The sequence below is a fragment of the Polypterus senegalus genome, chromosome 8 (genome assembly GCF_016835505.1).
Source record: "Polypterus senegalus isolate Bchr_013 chromosome 8, ASM1683550v1, whole genome shotgun sequence".
Lineage (NCBI taxonomy): Eukaryota > Metazoa > Chordata > Cladistia > Polypteriformes > Polypteridae > Polypterus > Polypterus senegalus.
This window is the reverse complement of record NC_053161.1, coordinates 8,395,458-8,412,691: the sequence shown is the minus strand read 5'-3', so window position 1 is coordinate 8,412,691 and position 17,234 is coordinate 8,395,458. Positions and strand designations below refer to the sequence as shown.

Below are 17,234 nucleotides of genomic sequence, written 5' to 3'. Positions count from 1 at the left end.
CTTGCCCCGGGAAGATTCCGCCGAAAAGGGGAGAGCCAGGAACTCCCCCCGGCCCAGGCCCCTAAGACCTCCTCGGGCGGCCTGACCATAAATTTCGTCCACGCCGCCTCCTTTTAAGAGGGAGGCGGGAATGATGACTCCCGCGCTGTTCGAATGCGTTTGGTTCTGCCTAACAGCTCGAACACCCGGACGGATCCACACCGCTGGAACCCTTCTTTGTCCTTGAGAATGATCTGTTGTACCAAAAGTGGCTACCCATGAGGGCCAGGTGCGAAGTTGTTGCAATTCCGGCATCTTCCGCGGAGATATGCGAGCTGGCACATGCTCACCTCCCAGGCGCCCACCCAAAAAACACTGGAGAGGATTAAGCCCGTTTTTACTGGCCTGGGATAAAGGGGGAGGTCCTGTTTTTGTCAATCCTGTCCGAGTGCCAGACCCGCCAGATTCCTGGGAGGGACTGGGGTCCTTTTAGTCCCTTTTCCCCCTCGTGGACACCCCTTTTGAAAGGATAGGGGTCGATTTGCGGGCCCCCGGGAGCCTCAACCCGTGGCCAAGTATCCTAGTCATGGTGGACTATGCCACCCGTACCCAGAGGGGGTTCCCCGCGCCCGCTAATACTAAAAGCATCGCAGGGGAACTGGTTAACTTAGGCCACCCCGCGCATACCTAAGGAGGTCCTCACGACCAGGGAGCCTTCACTCGGATACGCCGCGAGGTGGCCAAATTAGCAGAAAAAGCACCTGAAAGCCCCAGTTATCACCCGCAAACTGACGGGTTGGTCAACACAATCAGACGCTACAGATGCTCGAAGGAGTCGGCGACGCAGGAACTGGGACCAGCCCTCCCGGCCTCGCTTTTGCCCACCGGGGGTTTCCCAGGCCCACGGGCTTCTCCCTTTGAATTACTATACGGCGACAACCCCGGGAACCCTCGACATCCTAAAAGAAGGCTGGGAGGCCGAGGCTTTCTCCTCTAATATTTTGAGACTGAGCGCAACCGGCGCCGACCGACCACAAAGATCAGGGCCCCTCCTAAAAGAGCACGGATCAGCGCAAGCAGCGCAGGTCCGGTGTTACAACCGCAACCCGGCCTCAGGGAGTTCCCCTGGGACCAAATTATGGTGCTCGCCCCGACCTCCCACCGGCTGCCGCCACTGGCAAGGGCCTACGAGGTTAGGGAGAAGGACCCCGCCGACTATTGGGAAAAAAGCCCAACTGCCGACCGGAGGAGAGGATCATCATGTCAACCCCGTTAAAGCCCTGGGGAAAAGAGGAGCCCCCAGCTCCGGGGGTCACTTCCTTTTGCAAACCAACTGCCCTTAACCTCGCGAAGAGCTGACCCCAAGCAGCGGGGAGGAGTTAGCCCAAACACCCAGCCATCCCCGAGGTAGTGAGCGAAGTCATCGCCGACCCGGGTGATTGAGCACGATATAGTCACGGAGCCTGGTAATCGGCCGGGAGAGGCTCACCGACTCCGGAGGCAAAACGCGAGAGGTCAACTGGAGGTGAAACGGAGTTGGACATGGGCATAATTGAAGAGAGCCATAGTCCCTGGTCCAGCCCTATTGTCCCGCTCCGCCAGACGGCCTCCTGGAGGTTCTGTAATGACTTTAGACGCCTGAATCAGATCTCCGTTCGATGCCACCCCATGCCCCGCATTGACGTCTCCTTTAGCCGGGTGGACGGCTCGAATCTGACACCCTTGACATGACAAAAGGGTATTGGCAAATTCCTTAACGGCATCCGCAAAGGAGAAAACGGCCTTTAGCACCCCTACGGCACTGGCAGACAAGGTCCTCCCAGCTGCACGGGCCCCGCGACCCTTTCCCAAAGCCTGGTAGATAGAGTGCTGAAGCCTCACCAGTCCATAGCGCCGCTTACCTGGATGACGTTGTCACTATTCCGCACCTGGAGGAGCACTACTGCAGGTCCAGCTGTCCTCCTAACACTGGGCTAAAGCCGCCTCCAGAAAACCCCGGAAGTGTTTTTGGATTAAAGGAGGCCAACATTTAGGGCTACCTCGGGGACAAGGACAGGTGCGCCACAGAGCTCCAAAGTTAAAGACATCTTAGAATGGCCCGCCCGTACCAAAAAAACAGGTGCAGGCTTTCTTGGGCTTTGGTTACTACCGCCGGTTTGTCCTCCTTCTCCGAAAAAAGCAGCACCCTTGACTGACCTGATGGGGGCCCCTATACGTGGTGTGGACCGACAAAGAGAACACGCTGCTCAGTGACCAAAGAAGGCCCTAACGCGGCACTCCGTGTTACGGACGCCCCATGGGCTCCCCGCTATTTCAGACCGACGCCGACACAGGCCCGTGCCGTGTTGAGCCAAAGGCCGATGGTGTCGAAAGCACCCTGTGATGTACCTTAGCCGGAACTGGGTGGACCGGAGACCCGTACGCTGCAGTGGGGGAGGGAGGCCTTGGCCATTAGTGGGGAGTGACCCACCCCCTATTACCGTTGGTCGCGACCGCTTGGGCTGATCACGCTTTCACTTCCAGTGGATGTCCCTACACAAAGAGTCGAATCCGCGGTCACCAGGTGGTTCCTGGACCTACAGCCGAGAAGTTCACTGTCACTTATCGGCGGGCACCCTTCAGGCCAATGCCGATGCCCTCTCGATTCACGACTCTCGGTTAGTCCGCCTCACCTGACGGTCCTGGGCTATGGGGATCGTGCACGACGCCAGAGAGGCTGGATTGATCTCGACAGCACCTGGGAAACCACTCACCCCCAGGGAATGGTGGGATTAACTTTCTCCCCCTGCTTCCTCATAGAAAAAAAAACCGGCCTGCACCATAGGCCTGGATTGACCGGAAAAAGGCCCCTTCCCTCCGCCATCTTGCCCTGACGCATCCTTCCCATCCTTTCCCCCGTGTCCTTCCCAATTCCTCCACTTCCTCCACTATATATATATATATATATATATGTGTGTGTGTATATATATATATATATATATATATATTGTGTGTATATATATATATATATATGTGTATATATATATATATATTTTGTAATATATATAATAAAGTATATATATATATTTAAAGTGATATATATATATAATATGTGTATATATATATATATGTGATATATATATATATGTATATATATTTTTATACATATATATACATATAATATATACAAAAATACATATATAAGGTGATATATATACACACATACATACATAATCATTTTGTATATATATATATATATATTATATAAATATACATATAATACATATGTGTTGTTATACATCATATTATTTTATTAATATATATAATATATATTATTATGTATATTATATATACATAATCATTATATATATGGTGCATATATATATACATATATATATATATATAGGTATTATATATAATATATATGTGTATATATATTTATTATTATTATTATTGCATAATAAATTATATAAAACATATATAGTGTAATAATAGCAAAATATATGTGTATATATATATAGGCATATATATATTGATATATCAATGTGTATGTATATATATGTGTATATATATATTATATATATATGTTTTATTATATATTTATATAATATATATATATTTATATATATAATTTTATATATATATATATTTTATATATATATTGTAATAATATATATATATATATGTGATATATATATATATATGTGTATAATATGTGTATATATATATATATGTGTATATATATATATATGTATGTATATATATATATTATGTATGTATATATATATATATGTTGTTATATATATTATATATATCATGGTATATGTTTTAATAAGGAAGAGGGTGAATTGGTGAAATTATGCGTTGTGAATAAATTTAGAATTTTTAAACAGTTGTTTTAAAAAGAGTAGTTATAAATTGTAAGGAAAGTGATTTATACCGAGGCGGAAATTGCGCCCTTTCGGCCGAATGAATTTAATATTTGGGTTTGGAACCGAAGACCAGGGCAAGAAAAATGCCTTCCTGAAAGGCGGCCCTGGGTTTGCTTTTAGAGCTGAAAGATGAGCCCTTCTGGCACGAGTGTAAAACAGAGTCCAAGCCCTCATTCTTCCTGGAACGGGTGCAAAATTAGCCTCAGACCCGGGGAAGTGGGCCCTGCTGGGTCCGAACCGGAGAGGACCGGCAGAAGGAACCCGTCAACGACCATTTTGCTCTGGGCAAGAACCAGATGTGTTGCCTCCTGTGAAAGGCCCCCACTGGTGGGATAATTCCCAGAGAACCGTGACCCAGAAAGAGCCGGCCACGCCCCTTTTTCGCCGAAGCCCCTCCAGAAACCTTTTTCTCCCGTCAACGTTCCCCAGGTACAACGGGACCCCAAACCCCCGTGTAGCCCAGCCCCCGCCCGTGTCGGCTACCGCCCGGGGGACAAGGGGAGAAGGGGGGAATGTAGGGCTGAAGTGACCTTTGGTCCGAATAGCCCCCAGCCCACCGTAGGATCTTTCGTCCCAGGGTCCGCCTTTGGAAACGAGGTCAAAAACCCCGCGGACCCCAACCGATTGACTCCGCCTGGATGGAGGGCCAGGCCATTATGGGCTTGAGCTGGCACTGTGGCCTACAGCCCCCAACAGGGTAGTCGCAAGAAGGCCCCCCCGAGAAACGGGGCACGCCTCCTAGTCCGAACGTTGACCTGGTATTGCTCCCCAGGTGAACAGTGCCGCCGCATAGAGGCAGCCAAACCGTTGGGGCCGAGCCGTCCACCAGGCCAAAGCCGGCGCCTGCAACCCAATGGAGGACAAATGCGGAGCAGAGCAAGGTTTTCCTTGACTGAGGAACCGCCAGTACCCTTTTCTTCAGTGCTGGAATTGCTGGCCCGTCTAATCCCCGAAGGAAAACACAACCCAAATTTGGGACGGAAATCATTGTAAAACCAATCGCTGTAAAAGCGAAGGCGCCGGGTATACCCGAATGAAACAGGGCCCTTCCGCGATTAGTTCCTTCGCCACCGTAAGGGCCAGGACGCATTTAGGTCAGTATATGGCGGGCTCGAGAGGTCCACTGGCTTAGCTTCGAACCTTGGACCGACGATACGCTTACCCTGCCCGGGCTGAGATAGCTGGCCGAAATTTGGGCATTCCCCAAGAGAACAGGGTTCGGAGGGGGACGGACCTCCCTCAGGTTCACGGTTTAATATTATTCGACCAGCTGGTTGTGCCATTGGGCTGAAAATAGGCTCGACAACCTTCCTCTCCTTAAGTAGGCCACCAAGGGGAGCTATTTAGGAGGTGAAGAGGAAAATCCATGCGCTCGTCCCCCGTGACCGGAAGCACAACGGCCAGGCGGGCCCTGGATTGTGCCTGAAACTTTTGCGCTTTAATCTTTCCCTTGGCTTTTACTCCCAAAAGTGAGGGGCCCTTCCCGCCCAAAATTCAAAGCCCTTGTCTTCAGAGTGTAAAGGGAGAACCTAGAGCTTGAGGGGTTCCCCCGGTGGAAAACAGGAGAGTTCCCACCCCATGCGACTACCTCACAGCATTTGGTGAGGGCCCCTCCTACTTTAGGGTGATCAGGTTTTAAATCTTATTTCGAATTGGGCTCTTAAATTCCAGGAAACTGCCTGGGGCCAGGCTGTGCCCCCTGAAATTCCCAAATTCCCTCTATTTTTTATTAGCCGGGATGCTCTTCAGGATCAGGTAATCCACAGGACGAGAAAAACCCCGAGGGGTCAGGGTCACCATTCCCTAATGCAAGGAATAAGGGAAGGGTCCCAATCCTTCCTGATTTGCCGATTACCCGGCAGAATGCGGGGAACTCCTATTTAAACCCGCCCAGCTAGCCCATCGTTTTGAGCGTGATGGCCAGAAAATAGAGGGCACTTAAACCTCCGGCAGGGTCCGCGGCAGACAATCCCACCTTCCCCAAAACTTCAGCCCGGCAATAAATTATTTATGGAGTCCCGCCCGTGGCTCGGCGCTGCTGTATCAACCACGCATATTCTTTATAACCTCGGTCCTCATTCCACTGTCCTCTGAAGTAGCCAAGTGCAAAGAAAGGCAATAGAGGGGTGGGTCATGAAGGGCGGATCCCCTGTCCGCAGTGTGACGATGCCCGCGGTCCCATACTTCGCCCTCTCTTGGCCCCGCATTTCGCGAGGTTTAAGGCTTAGATAGTCTTATCATCAAAGGCTCAAAAGCAGAATGGGGGTAATCAAAACCCGTTACTGCGCCAGTCCGCGAGGATACAACCCGGATCCTTGTAACCGCCCACTTACCCAAGGGTTCCCGGCATGAACCGGGCTATTGACAGCGGAACCCGATAAATTTGATGGCTTAACATTGTTTGAGAACAAAACGGAGAACTGAAAGTGCGAACAAAGCGGTACTTGTCCACAAAATCCTCCCATGTTTTCCCGGGAGCTGACGTATACAATCCCCATTTCCCCCTTCCCATTTTGGAATCCAACGACGCCCCTTGCAGGTTGATTACAAGGGTGTTTTGAGGCTTAATCCTTCAGTCCAAAGCTTTTCGGGGTTTTCAACCGGGTCTGGGTTGAAAGAGCTTGCAGTCTAGGCCAGGATTCTACGAATCCACCGACGAAAAAGGCACGGTTCACTATTCGGGGCAACAATGGTAGTTACACCCACCTTCAGGGTATACCTGCTCTGACAGGTCCGGTTAAATCCCAGCCCATATATGGGGGCACCCCTACGGGCCTGGTCCCAGGGTCCTTTCCTTTAAAAAGCTCTCCCCGGTGTTTTCCCCAAAGGGACGCCTGGGGCCCACCTCCCAAGCACGGTCCCCTTTCCTGACAGGTCCATCTCCCCGACTGCCAGCTCCTAAACCCCGCCCGCATACCCCCTGGTTCCAAGGTGGGTCCCTTCCCGGGCACACCGCGGCCAGCCATGTAAAACTGAGCAGGGGGAACCGGGGAACCCGCAGCGGGTTCCGCGCAAAATTTGGACTTTCAGTTTTTAGCACAACAGGTCCAAAAATTTTGCCTGCAAAGGGCATGGCTTTAGCAGAGGGCGGAAATGAGTCGCCCCCTGGGCAACCGAAGTGACATCCACCTTGGGGCCAGGAACCAATGACCCTATTCTTGGGGCCAACATGGTGTTCCTTTGGAAAGGCGGTCCCGGTTATTTAACTGCAGGCTAAAGTAGCTGCCTCCGCCGCCCTGGGGATGTAAAACAGTATGCTAAAGTCACCGCTTCCGTACCACCATGTGACTGTATATATAGATGTTAATATAAAAAAGTATAGATTATATGAGTTTATATTATTAATAATAAGTTTATTTTATCCCTTAAGAAGCAGTATTTTTAAGGGAAATTATTAACATTATTGAAAATGGATGTAGTGGTGGTTTGGTTTAAAAGTTTTTCGTGGAGCAGAAGTTTGCACCGTGCAATTTTCCCGTATTTGTGAGCTTGTTACGAAAAGCAAATCAAAATTCTAGGGCCACGGGAAATTTGGAAGAAACTGAAGTTTTGTTACAGAAATTCTTTAATTGTTCCAAAATCGGCGGGTACCTTTACAAAAAAAAGAAACATTGAGATCCGTTTTGCCCGAATCCCCTAAAACCCTTTGGGCCAGAGATTTTGGGGTTTTGTATTTAATGCCTAAAACACTCTAGTCACGGTTGAAAAGGTTCCTTGGACAGCTCACTCACCCACAATTTTCAGTTAATTCAGGTTTCGGGACAGAATTTTGGCATTTCCCAAAAAAGTTGTTTAACAACAGAGTCAAACCCGAAAGCCCGCCCAAAACCCTGAGCTTTTAATAAGGGGTTAAATACCCTCCTGGCCGAACAAGTTTTATTTAATTTGGGGGAACCGGAAGGACCTCAAAACTTGGCCAACCCAAGGGTTTGGTTTTTGTTCCTTTGGAAATTGGCTGGTCCTGGTGGGATTTTAAATCAGAGAACTGAAAACTGCCAACCATTTCCCGCCTTCCCCCAATTGGGAGGGTTATTTTAAACAGTATTTCCTTAAAACCCTTCCTGTTATCTAAGCATGTTGACAAGTAATTGTGTGTGTATGTGTATATATATATAGTAATATTTATACAGTGGGATGCAAAAGTTTGGGCATCCTTGTTAATAGACATTATTTTCCTGTATAAATTGTTGGTTGTTACGATAAAAAATGTCAGTTAAATATATCATATGGGAGACACACACAGTGATATTTGAGAAGTGAAATGAAGTTTATTGGATTTACAGAAAGTGTGCAATAATTGTTCAAACAAAATCAGGCAGGTGCATAAATTTGGGCACCACAAAAAAGAAATGAAATCAATATTTAGTAGATCCGCCTTTTGCAGAAATTACAGCCTCTAAACGCTTCCTGTAGGTTCCAATGAGAGTCTGGATTGTGGTTGAAGGTATTTTGGACCATTGCTCTTTACAAAACATCTCTAGTTCATTCAGGTTTGATGGCTTCCGAGCATGGACAGCTCTCTTTAACTCACACCACAGATTTTCAGTTATATTCAGGTCTGGGGACTGAGATGGCCATTCCAGAACGTTGTACTTGTTAACTGAGCAGATTGTGAAATACTCAGACCGGCCCGTCTGGCACCAACAACCATGCTACGCTCAAAATTGCTTAAATCACCTTTCTTTCCCATTCTGACATTTAGTTTGGAGTTCAGGAGATTGTCTTGATCAGGACCGCACCCCTAAATGCATTGAAGCAACTACCATGTGATTGGTTGATTAGATAATTGCATTAATGAGAAATTGAACAGGTGTTCCTAGTAATCCTTTAGCTGAGTGTATAAAATATATATTATATATAGTATGTATACTGTATATATTTTACAGTTCTATCAACAAAAAAAAATCCCTTGCCTGTAATGGCCATCCCTTTAAATTGGGGGAGGATCTCATTTTAATAGCAGGCATCATTATCCTATAAAACTCTTTTTCCTGTATATTAAATGCACTGTTGATCATAGTAGATTAAAATGGTTCCGACTGGTTACTGCGTAGTTAAAATGCTACACTATGTCTTTAATAAACCTATATCAGACAGCCTTCTGTAGGACGTTCATAGCCTTTGTGTTTGAAATGTTCATCTGTTTACAAAATGAACACCGGACAGCTAAAATTTAAGTAAATTTATTTAGAAGAAAATAGGAAGTCTTTTGTCAATTTTTTCTCTACTGTGCCCTTTTTGTCTTATCAACTGGAAGGGGTACTTATTGCCTCAGCTGGAGCAGTGCTGTAAAAATGTGTGCCCCCCTTTTAATACTAGAATTCCTAAAGCCTAAAAAAAAACTTGCAATCTTGGCCCACCTTAAATCCCTTCACACCCCTCCATCAGCGTCTTTTGTTTTGTAAATGCATTAATCAGCATAAGCAGCCTGCTGTCCCATCCCATGCCTTGATGGAGCACAGCTTATGGGCAGAAAGTTCTCCTAGCTCAAGCTAAGGCTCCTTATCTGTGTGTGAGATCTGGAGTTGTATAGGGTAAATAATACAGTATATCGTTATTTGGAATACATGAATTTCATGTGTGTTCCATGTCTACAAAGATCTGGGTAAGTGAAGGATGAAAGGAAATGAAGAAATGCTAAACACATTCCTAAAGCAGAAACTTTTCCATGTTATACTAATAATGACTGAAGTGTATAATATGTGAATATTTTAGCCCAAGTATTAAATAAATACGTGTGCTTTATTTCAAGTGTACAGTAATCCCTCGCTATATCGTGCTTCGATTTTCGCGGCTTCACTCTATCGCGGATTTTAAATGTAAGCATATCTAAATATATACCACGGATTTTTCGCTGTTTCGTGGATTTCTGCGGACAATGGGTCTTTTAATTTATGGTACATGCTTCCTCAGTTTGTTTGCCCAGTTGATTTCATACAAGGGACGCTATTGGCGGATGGCTTAGAAGCTACCCAATCAGAACTTGTATTACATATTAACTAAAACTCCTCAATGCTATAAAATATGCTTTCCGCGCGGTGCTTGATTGTTTGCTTGTCTCTGCCTCTCTCTCACCCTCTCTGACATTCTCTGCGCCTGATGGAGGAGATGTGAGCACAGAGGCTGTTTGCTTAGAAGATACTGACGCTCCTCTAAAAAATGCAGCTTTATTGCGGTGCTTCGCAAACTTAAAAGCACACGATTGATTTTTGATTGTTTGCTTTTCTTTTGCCTCTCTCTCTCTCTGAAATTCTCTGCTCCTGATGCAGACACTCCTTTGAAGAGAAGATATATTTGCATTCTTTAAATTGTGAGAAAGAACTGTCAGCTCTGTCTTATCATGGAGCATAGTTTAAACTTTTGACTAAAGGGTGTTATTTCATGTCATTTCATTGAGTTTATAAGGGCTTAAAATATATAAAAATAATCCAGAGTAATCCAGATGCATTTGTAAGTAATAGATTTTTGAACCCAAGTTCTATGTAGGAAGAGTGAAGCTCCTCAACTAGTTATTTTTAGTTTTCCTGTTTTATATTCTGAGAAAATTGCTTTTTTCCCCCTCTTCTTTAATAAAGGCTGGATGTGTACTCTTTTCCTGTCTGTTTACCTATTACATGGTTAAGATAATGAATGAATTAACCCAACTTTGCATATTTTTCTCGCAAAAATGGTGTGGTATAGAAATTCCAATTTCAGAAATGTATTCAACTCACCTAAATCTATAAAATAAACCTATTTTTGCATGGGAGGATTTTGGTACATACAAGTTGAATCAATAAGAATGTGAACCTAAACATACATGTTTTCTGATCAGTATCTTATATTGTCTACTCTATTTATCAAGTGGTTTGAATATTAACACTGAAAGAGTCTTATGAATCCAAGGAAGAGACTTCCAGAGAAAGGTCTACAGAACAAAACAGTTATTTATTGAGCATTGCATAATGAGTCTTTAGAATAGCTGAAATTTTCTGGTTATAGCTGTAAAGATCAACCAAGGCAAGGAGTGTACAACAGAGCGACTGAAGATAGACTGGTCTCTATCTTAGTCTCGTAAAAGATTTTTATAATCAGAAGTAAACAGTGTTTTGTGATAAAATTATTTTATTTCCATAAATCTCTATAGGCCCACATTCAAATTTGGGTACGTAAACCTATCATAAGCATATTCTGCACTTTTTTAAAGATAGATACTTTATTAATCCCAAGGGGAAATTCAATTCAATCATTTTCTGCTTTGTGCTGAGACTTGTGGTTCAGTTCCCAATATATGATTTGTATTTTTTCAAGATTGCCATTGGTTGTTCATATAAATTAATTTGATTAGTGGAAATAATAAACAGGAAACTTTGTTACATAGATCTTTGTGCTGTATGTCATGGACACTGTATATGTCACTTGGAAATACATGATGACAAACCTTTTCTGTAAATTGATTAATTACTGTCCATCTCGCTCTAACTTTGTTTGCAATTCGGTCCGTTTACATGTGAGCAAGCATCACCTGGTGATATTGATTTAGGCTAAGGATGGTGGTTCTTAATCCTAAAATCTTAAAATTATATTAAATCAGCAATGGTACTTTATATAGAATCATTTTTGTTTTAATTTCAAGTCATTTTATTGACACAAGTGTATACAATGGCCATTTCTCTCTTTCTGGTGGGTGGGAAGGTTTAGGCTAAATGATGTTCTCAGGGTCACACTCTGTGTCATTTGGGATTGAACTAGCAACCTTGCAGCCACTAAGCCACCCTGCATTAAACTTTGTGTCTTCAGGTTAAAACTGTTCATTCAGTCTTGCCTCAGTGATAAACCTTTCAAAATAGTAAAGGTAGAAATCTGTAATATGTTTCCATATACCTAGTATTTTTGTCTTAATTAGTTTTGATCAGCGAGTTTCATCAAAGCATTATTCGCTGCAAATTTGCTCCATCGTCCTTGTTCATCAAATTATTTACTGATAATTTGGTCCTTTTTAGAGAACTTTTTTTCAGGGTCCCATAATGCTTTGTAAGGCCAGTGCAACATCCCACAGAGCTGTAACGGCCAAAATTGGATGGGACTTCCCCCGGGTATATAATGCATATCATTTGCACTACAAACTGATTACAATGATTGCGCCTCTCTCACTATGTGCTTTTTTCTTTGATCTCACTGAGGCATGTGTTGCACAGTGGTGGGTACTATAAGCAGCAGATGATTACGCTCATAGTTATTATTGCTAGTCTACTAGCTGACACACTGCAGATTTGAACATTGGGAGAAACTTGGGGTTAGCAGAAAAAACTCATGCAGATATAACCAGAATATGGAGACTTCATGGAAATCAAAGGTGCTAAGGCAAGCTAGTGAACTACTGTATCATCAGTATTTATACCAGTTTTTTATATTTTCCATAAAAAATGCTATAAAATGTAAAGTCATAAAGGCACATTAATATTGTGTATAGTAGGTGAACTCAATTTAAAGAGCTTAACAGATAAGTAAACAATGCAGGTTCTCAAATGTTATTTTTATGCAACATATGCAGCATAAATAATGAGTTATGTCTCCTGTGCAGGTCGATCTACAAGTTCCAATTCAATATAAGAGAAGGAGACATGTGCCCCATGCATACGTATTTAGCCACATGGAGGATCAAAACAAACCTTGAAAGAGCCTGATGTGAACACCAAAACACAGGAGACTCCATGAAATAATAGGAATACCAAAAGATTGATTACTATTTATAAGACATTTTTATCTTTTTGATAGAAGAAAAATTTCAAAGCATCAGGACAGACAGTTTGGGGAGCCTTCAGCACGATTTCAAAAAATAGAATGAGCCAGTGACTTTAGTTAGCCATGACTTGCCACATTAAATTTTGTGCCTTTAACTCTTTTAAGGCTGTTTTTTTTTTCCTTTTCTCCCAGGGCTGAATATTTTTCCAAAGCACACAAAGCAGTAGTTTCTCACATAAACCAACATAAAACATCTGTTGCTGTGTGCATTGCCCTGTGCGCCTACCACTGTGGGGTAGAGCAGGGGTGGGGTTGTGGAATGGGTAGGGTGGCAAGCTGCTTCCGGGCTGTTTTGTGAAAAGCACACAAAGCAATAGTTTCTTAAACAACGTAAAACATCCTACATATTTTTTCTGACTGTTGACTACGATTTCGGCATTTTCGCTTTGTTTTGATGAAATATATGTTTGCGCATCTCTGACTGTGTTCATTCTTCTTTGACCTCATGGAGGTGCAGTGGTTGGCAATAATGCTGTACAGCTCCAGTTGCATTTTTGGCTGCAATAATTAATCTAATATAGTTTACAGTCGTTTCCCTAACCCTCAGGGACACTTTAAAGATGATTGCACCATTATAATCCAGTTAAATCTAGTTCATTTAGTTAGTCCCCATAGCTCGGTGACACTTGCAAACACATCCGTGATTTCTCTGAACTCCAGGGGAACCAAACTCGGCATTGTTCATTCATCACTAATCTTCATCTTTACCATGAGTGAAGAACGTTTTTTTTCCGTTCTATTTTGTTTAATTTAGTAAATACTATTTTTGTAAAAAGTTAATATAATCATTTTTTATTAAGTTTCTGTGAGCATTGGTACAAACACCTTCTGATCACATTCAAGACTACCATGGTTTGCAGTGCTCCTGAAACTTGTATTTTATGCCAGATATATGCTTTGTATTTTCTGTGTTTCTGATTTCTTTTTTATGGATTTTTCACTGTACCCACTGTTACTTAATCATCATTGATTTGGAATATTAACAATGGTTGGAGTAATTATTCTTGTTTTGGCCAAATATAAACTAACATGTACTGTATCTTTTATATGAACTAAACTACCACATACTGTGTTTTCATTTACTATTGCTAATATAGTAAGCAAAATATGCACCAAATCAGTCATTTTCTTCATATACACCTTTACCTTAATACTCATATTTTTTCCCCACTTTCTTTTCCATAGTACATTTATTTGTCACTGGGGTTATGCATTAGAGTTCTTGTTTGCTGTCTGTTGAGGATTACAGAAGCGTATTCCTCAACAGCAGATGATTACGTCAAAGAAAAAAAAAAGTTGTAAAAGTTGTGCATTATTTTGCTAAAGGATTGCATTATTATACAAAAGATATTGCCTGGTGTGGTCGGTATTATCATTTACTGCATGCTCTGGACATCCTGTGAATGGTGGTGAGGAATAGATTAAGGATGTGCATATGTTCAATTAAGTGATAAGAACTGAACAAAAGTCATAGGTATATATTTAATTTTGCGTGTGTTGAGGGATAAATTTAATCTGCACAGTTTAGGGTAGCAGGAAAAGCAGTGATCTTTGCAGCAGAATTGGGTATCAGGCAGGAAGCAACCTGCTGCTGCCAGTATGGAGGGAGAGGTGAAGAAAGCAGGTAGCTTGCAATCAAGAGACACTGACTGAACAAAAGTTGCAGGCATACGTTCAAATTTAATTAGATTAAAGTTCAGTAATTTTGATACTGATGTTTTAGCATAGGCAGAGTGATAATGTATAACCATGCCTTTGGTGTGACAGTTTTAATTATCCAAATGTGTCTTCTGAAGACCAGTTGTGATTATGTGGTCAAGGTGGCCTGGAATATTCTGTTTAAATATTACGGTATCTTAAAGCCTTTCGTCACATTTGGAGTGATTGCTCATCAGTCTACAGTATAGTCATGTACATAGTCCATTTCCAGTTGTTTAGGTATACTGGGTTAAATGTTTGTATTTCTGTGAGGACCATTTCTCTCAGCAAAATATTTAAAGATACATTTAGTGCAAGCGTTAGAAAAATTTTCTTCACACAGAAAATCCTAAACACATGGGATAAATTGCCAAATAGTGTGTTAGAGAGTGATACTTTAGGCACTTTCAAAAGTAATTCAGTGTTATTTTGAAGAAATTAAAAGATAAGATTCACTAATTTTGTTGGGTGAATGGCCTTTTCTTCTCAAAATTGTTTTAATATTGTAATTGGTATGCATCTATAGGTTTATGTTCTTTGTATTCTTCATCTCTCAGTGACCACGACATGGCAAAAGGAGATTTTTGAAATTGGATTGATAATTGTACTTAGATATTAAATATGAATTCAATTTTGTGTTTTGTAATTTTTGTATTATATATTATAAATCTGAAGAATATACTCAATTTTTATGTGCACGCATTGTTTTCTTTTTATGTAAATTACATATACCCACTCAACGCATTTTATTGCACATATGGTAGATATTCACATTTTTGAGAACTTTGGTTAATGCTGCATCTGGCTTTATTAATTTGCTGGTAATTATTTTTTTAGCCCCATTTCAATGGTTTCGTGTGGTGGGTGTGGCAACACGCTATCGGCACATGTTCTCAACCTTTCTCTCTTTCCATTTATTACCCTTGTGTGTTCTTGTAAGAGGTACTTTTGAGATGAAACGAAGAAATATTGTACAGCTTGCCTCTAGATAGAATACACTAACAATACAGTATAATAGACATGATCAACTGTGGTAGATTATGTACCTTTATTTTTATTATTTTCTATTTTGATAAAATTATATTTATTTAATTTTTAATCTGTTGCAGCTAATTGTGAAATGTACTATTTTTTTGTCCTTTAGGCACTGACTCGAGTTAAACTAAATTTTTTGGATCAGATTGCCAAATTTTGGGAATTACAGGGATGTATACTAAGAATACCACATGTTGAAAGGAAGATCTTGGATCTGTACCTCCTCAGTAAAGTAAGAGGAAATTATTCTAGATTTGAATCCTAAATTACTGAGTTGGACATAAGATTTAAGGATATAACGTGCTCTTCTATTTTGTCGTGTTGCAGATTGTGTCTAGTGAAGGTGGATTTGAAACAGTGTGCAAAGAAAAAAAATGGTCCAAGTTGGCTTCTAGAATGGGATACCCACAGGGTAAAGGAACAGGATCTCTTCTGCGTTCTCACTTTGAACGGATTTTGTATCCATATGAGCTATTCCAGTCTGGAGCCACACTATCGGTAAGGGCATACACCTAATGCACTCTGCAACTTAGTATATTAATTTTGTTTTCTTCAATGGGTTGGAATATTCCCATTCCTTTGACTTCTTTAATTCTGATTGAGTCAGATATTAAACAGCATTAAGAGAGGTGAACATTAGCAGAACAGTGAAGCATGTTTACTGCACATACAATTTTTTTGCTTTTTTATTCTGTTTGAATGATGTATCCAATGCCATGAACAGATGTGACTGAGAGAGAACCAATTCACCTGGAAAAACTGCATCATGGGCTAACTTGCCATTTTTACCCATTTCTATGAGAGACCTCCCTTCACTGTGGAGTAGACAGTTCCCAATGTTGGGAGTTCACAAGAGAGAGAGTGGAGAGGGAGCGGGAGAGGGGAAGGGAAAGGGAACATCAACCCTAATCAAGTCTTTGATGGTGACAGATGCACATTTGTCATTTGTCGTTAATGCAAATTGTAGTTTTCCACTGAATGAAGCTAAATGCTCCTAATATAACTTGCTCTCTTATTCAAGTCATGCCAGTTGCCTGCAGTTTAAACAAGAAATCAATTAATAGTCAAACTTAAAGGAATAATCCACCCAAAATACAATTTTTATTTGTTATCTGCCTAGGTTTCTTTGTATAATTTTGTCAAATTGTTAATTTCATGGTTTTATGGAGAACCAAGATAATACAATTTCTTATACAGTAGATAGTTTGTCTGTTTAAAGTCTGACAAGAAGCAGAGTGCATTGCAAATTCTGTTGTGTTGCACAATGCAAGACTTTATAATCCCAGACCCAAGCAAACACTGCGCTAATGGGGATTGGTTCTGCATTTCTTTTTTTTGCCTTGGAACATAAGCAAACCACAATTGAGTGAATATATCAATTTTGTTTATGTTCTTCATTTACATTTGAAAGCTGCTTGAATTTATACTGACAATATATGCAGAAAGTTTTTTGTCCATTTATGTGTGGGTTTGTTTCCAAGCGATTTAAAACAGTTTTAATATACGCAAAGGAAAAGATACAGTATAGAGATCATTTAAGCTTGGCATAAATAATAATTTTATTTATATCATTATATATATTGGTATTGACTGATATGGGAAAAAATTAACCACAATCATTTTTTTCATATCGCCCAGCCATGTTATTGTCATTTTACAGGGGTGCTCCCTGATTGATGGCAGACAGTAAACTTTGTTAAAATTAAAAAAATGCCAATTATCAGCTGTTTTTTTAATTGTTTTGGCATGAGCACTATATGTTCTGTTACCAATAAATTCTTCAACAAGAGCTCATCAACAAAGAAATGTGTAAAAGCAGATTTAGTA

The 17,234-nt window shown here is 41.7% G+C and overlaps 1 protein-coding gene across 2 annotated transcripts in view; it reads left to right on the top strand.

The window, feature by feature from the left end:
- Nucleotides 1-17,234, top strand: part of kdm5a (lysine (K)-specific demethylase 5A) — a 159,114-nt gene that overhangs the window by 25,518 nt on the left and 116,362 nt on the right. The window contains exons 3-4 of one of the 2 annotated variants that reach the window (XM_039760665.1): nt 15,517-15,639; nt 15,735-15,905. The exons of the other annotated variant lie outside the window; for it this stretch is intronic. Of the exons in view, the coding sequence (XP_039616599.1) occupies nt 15,517-15,639; nt 15,735-15,905 (294 nt within the window). The remainder of the gene's footprint in view (nt 1-15,516; nt 15,640-15,734; nt 15,906-17,234) is intronic. 2 annotated transcript variants of the gene reach the window in all.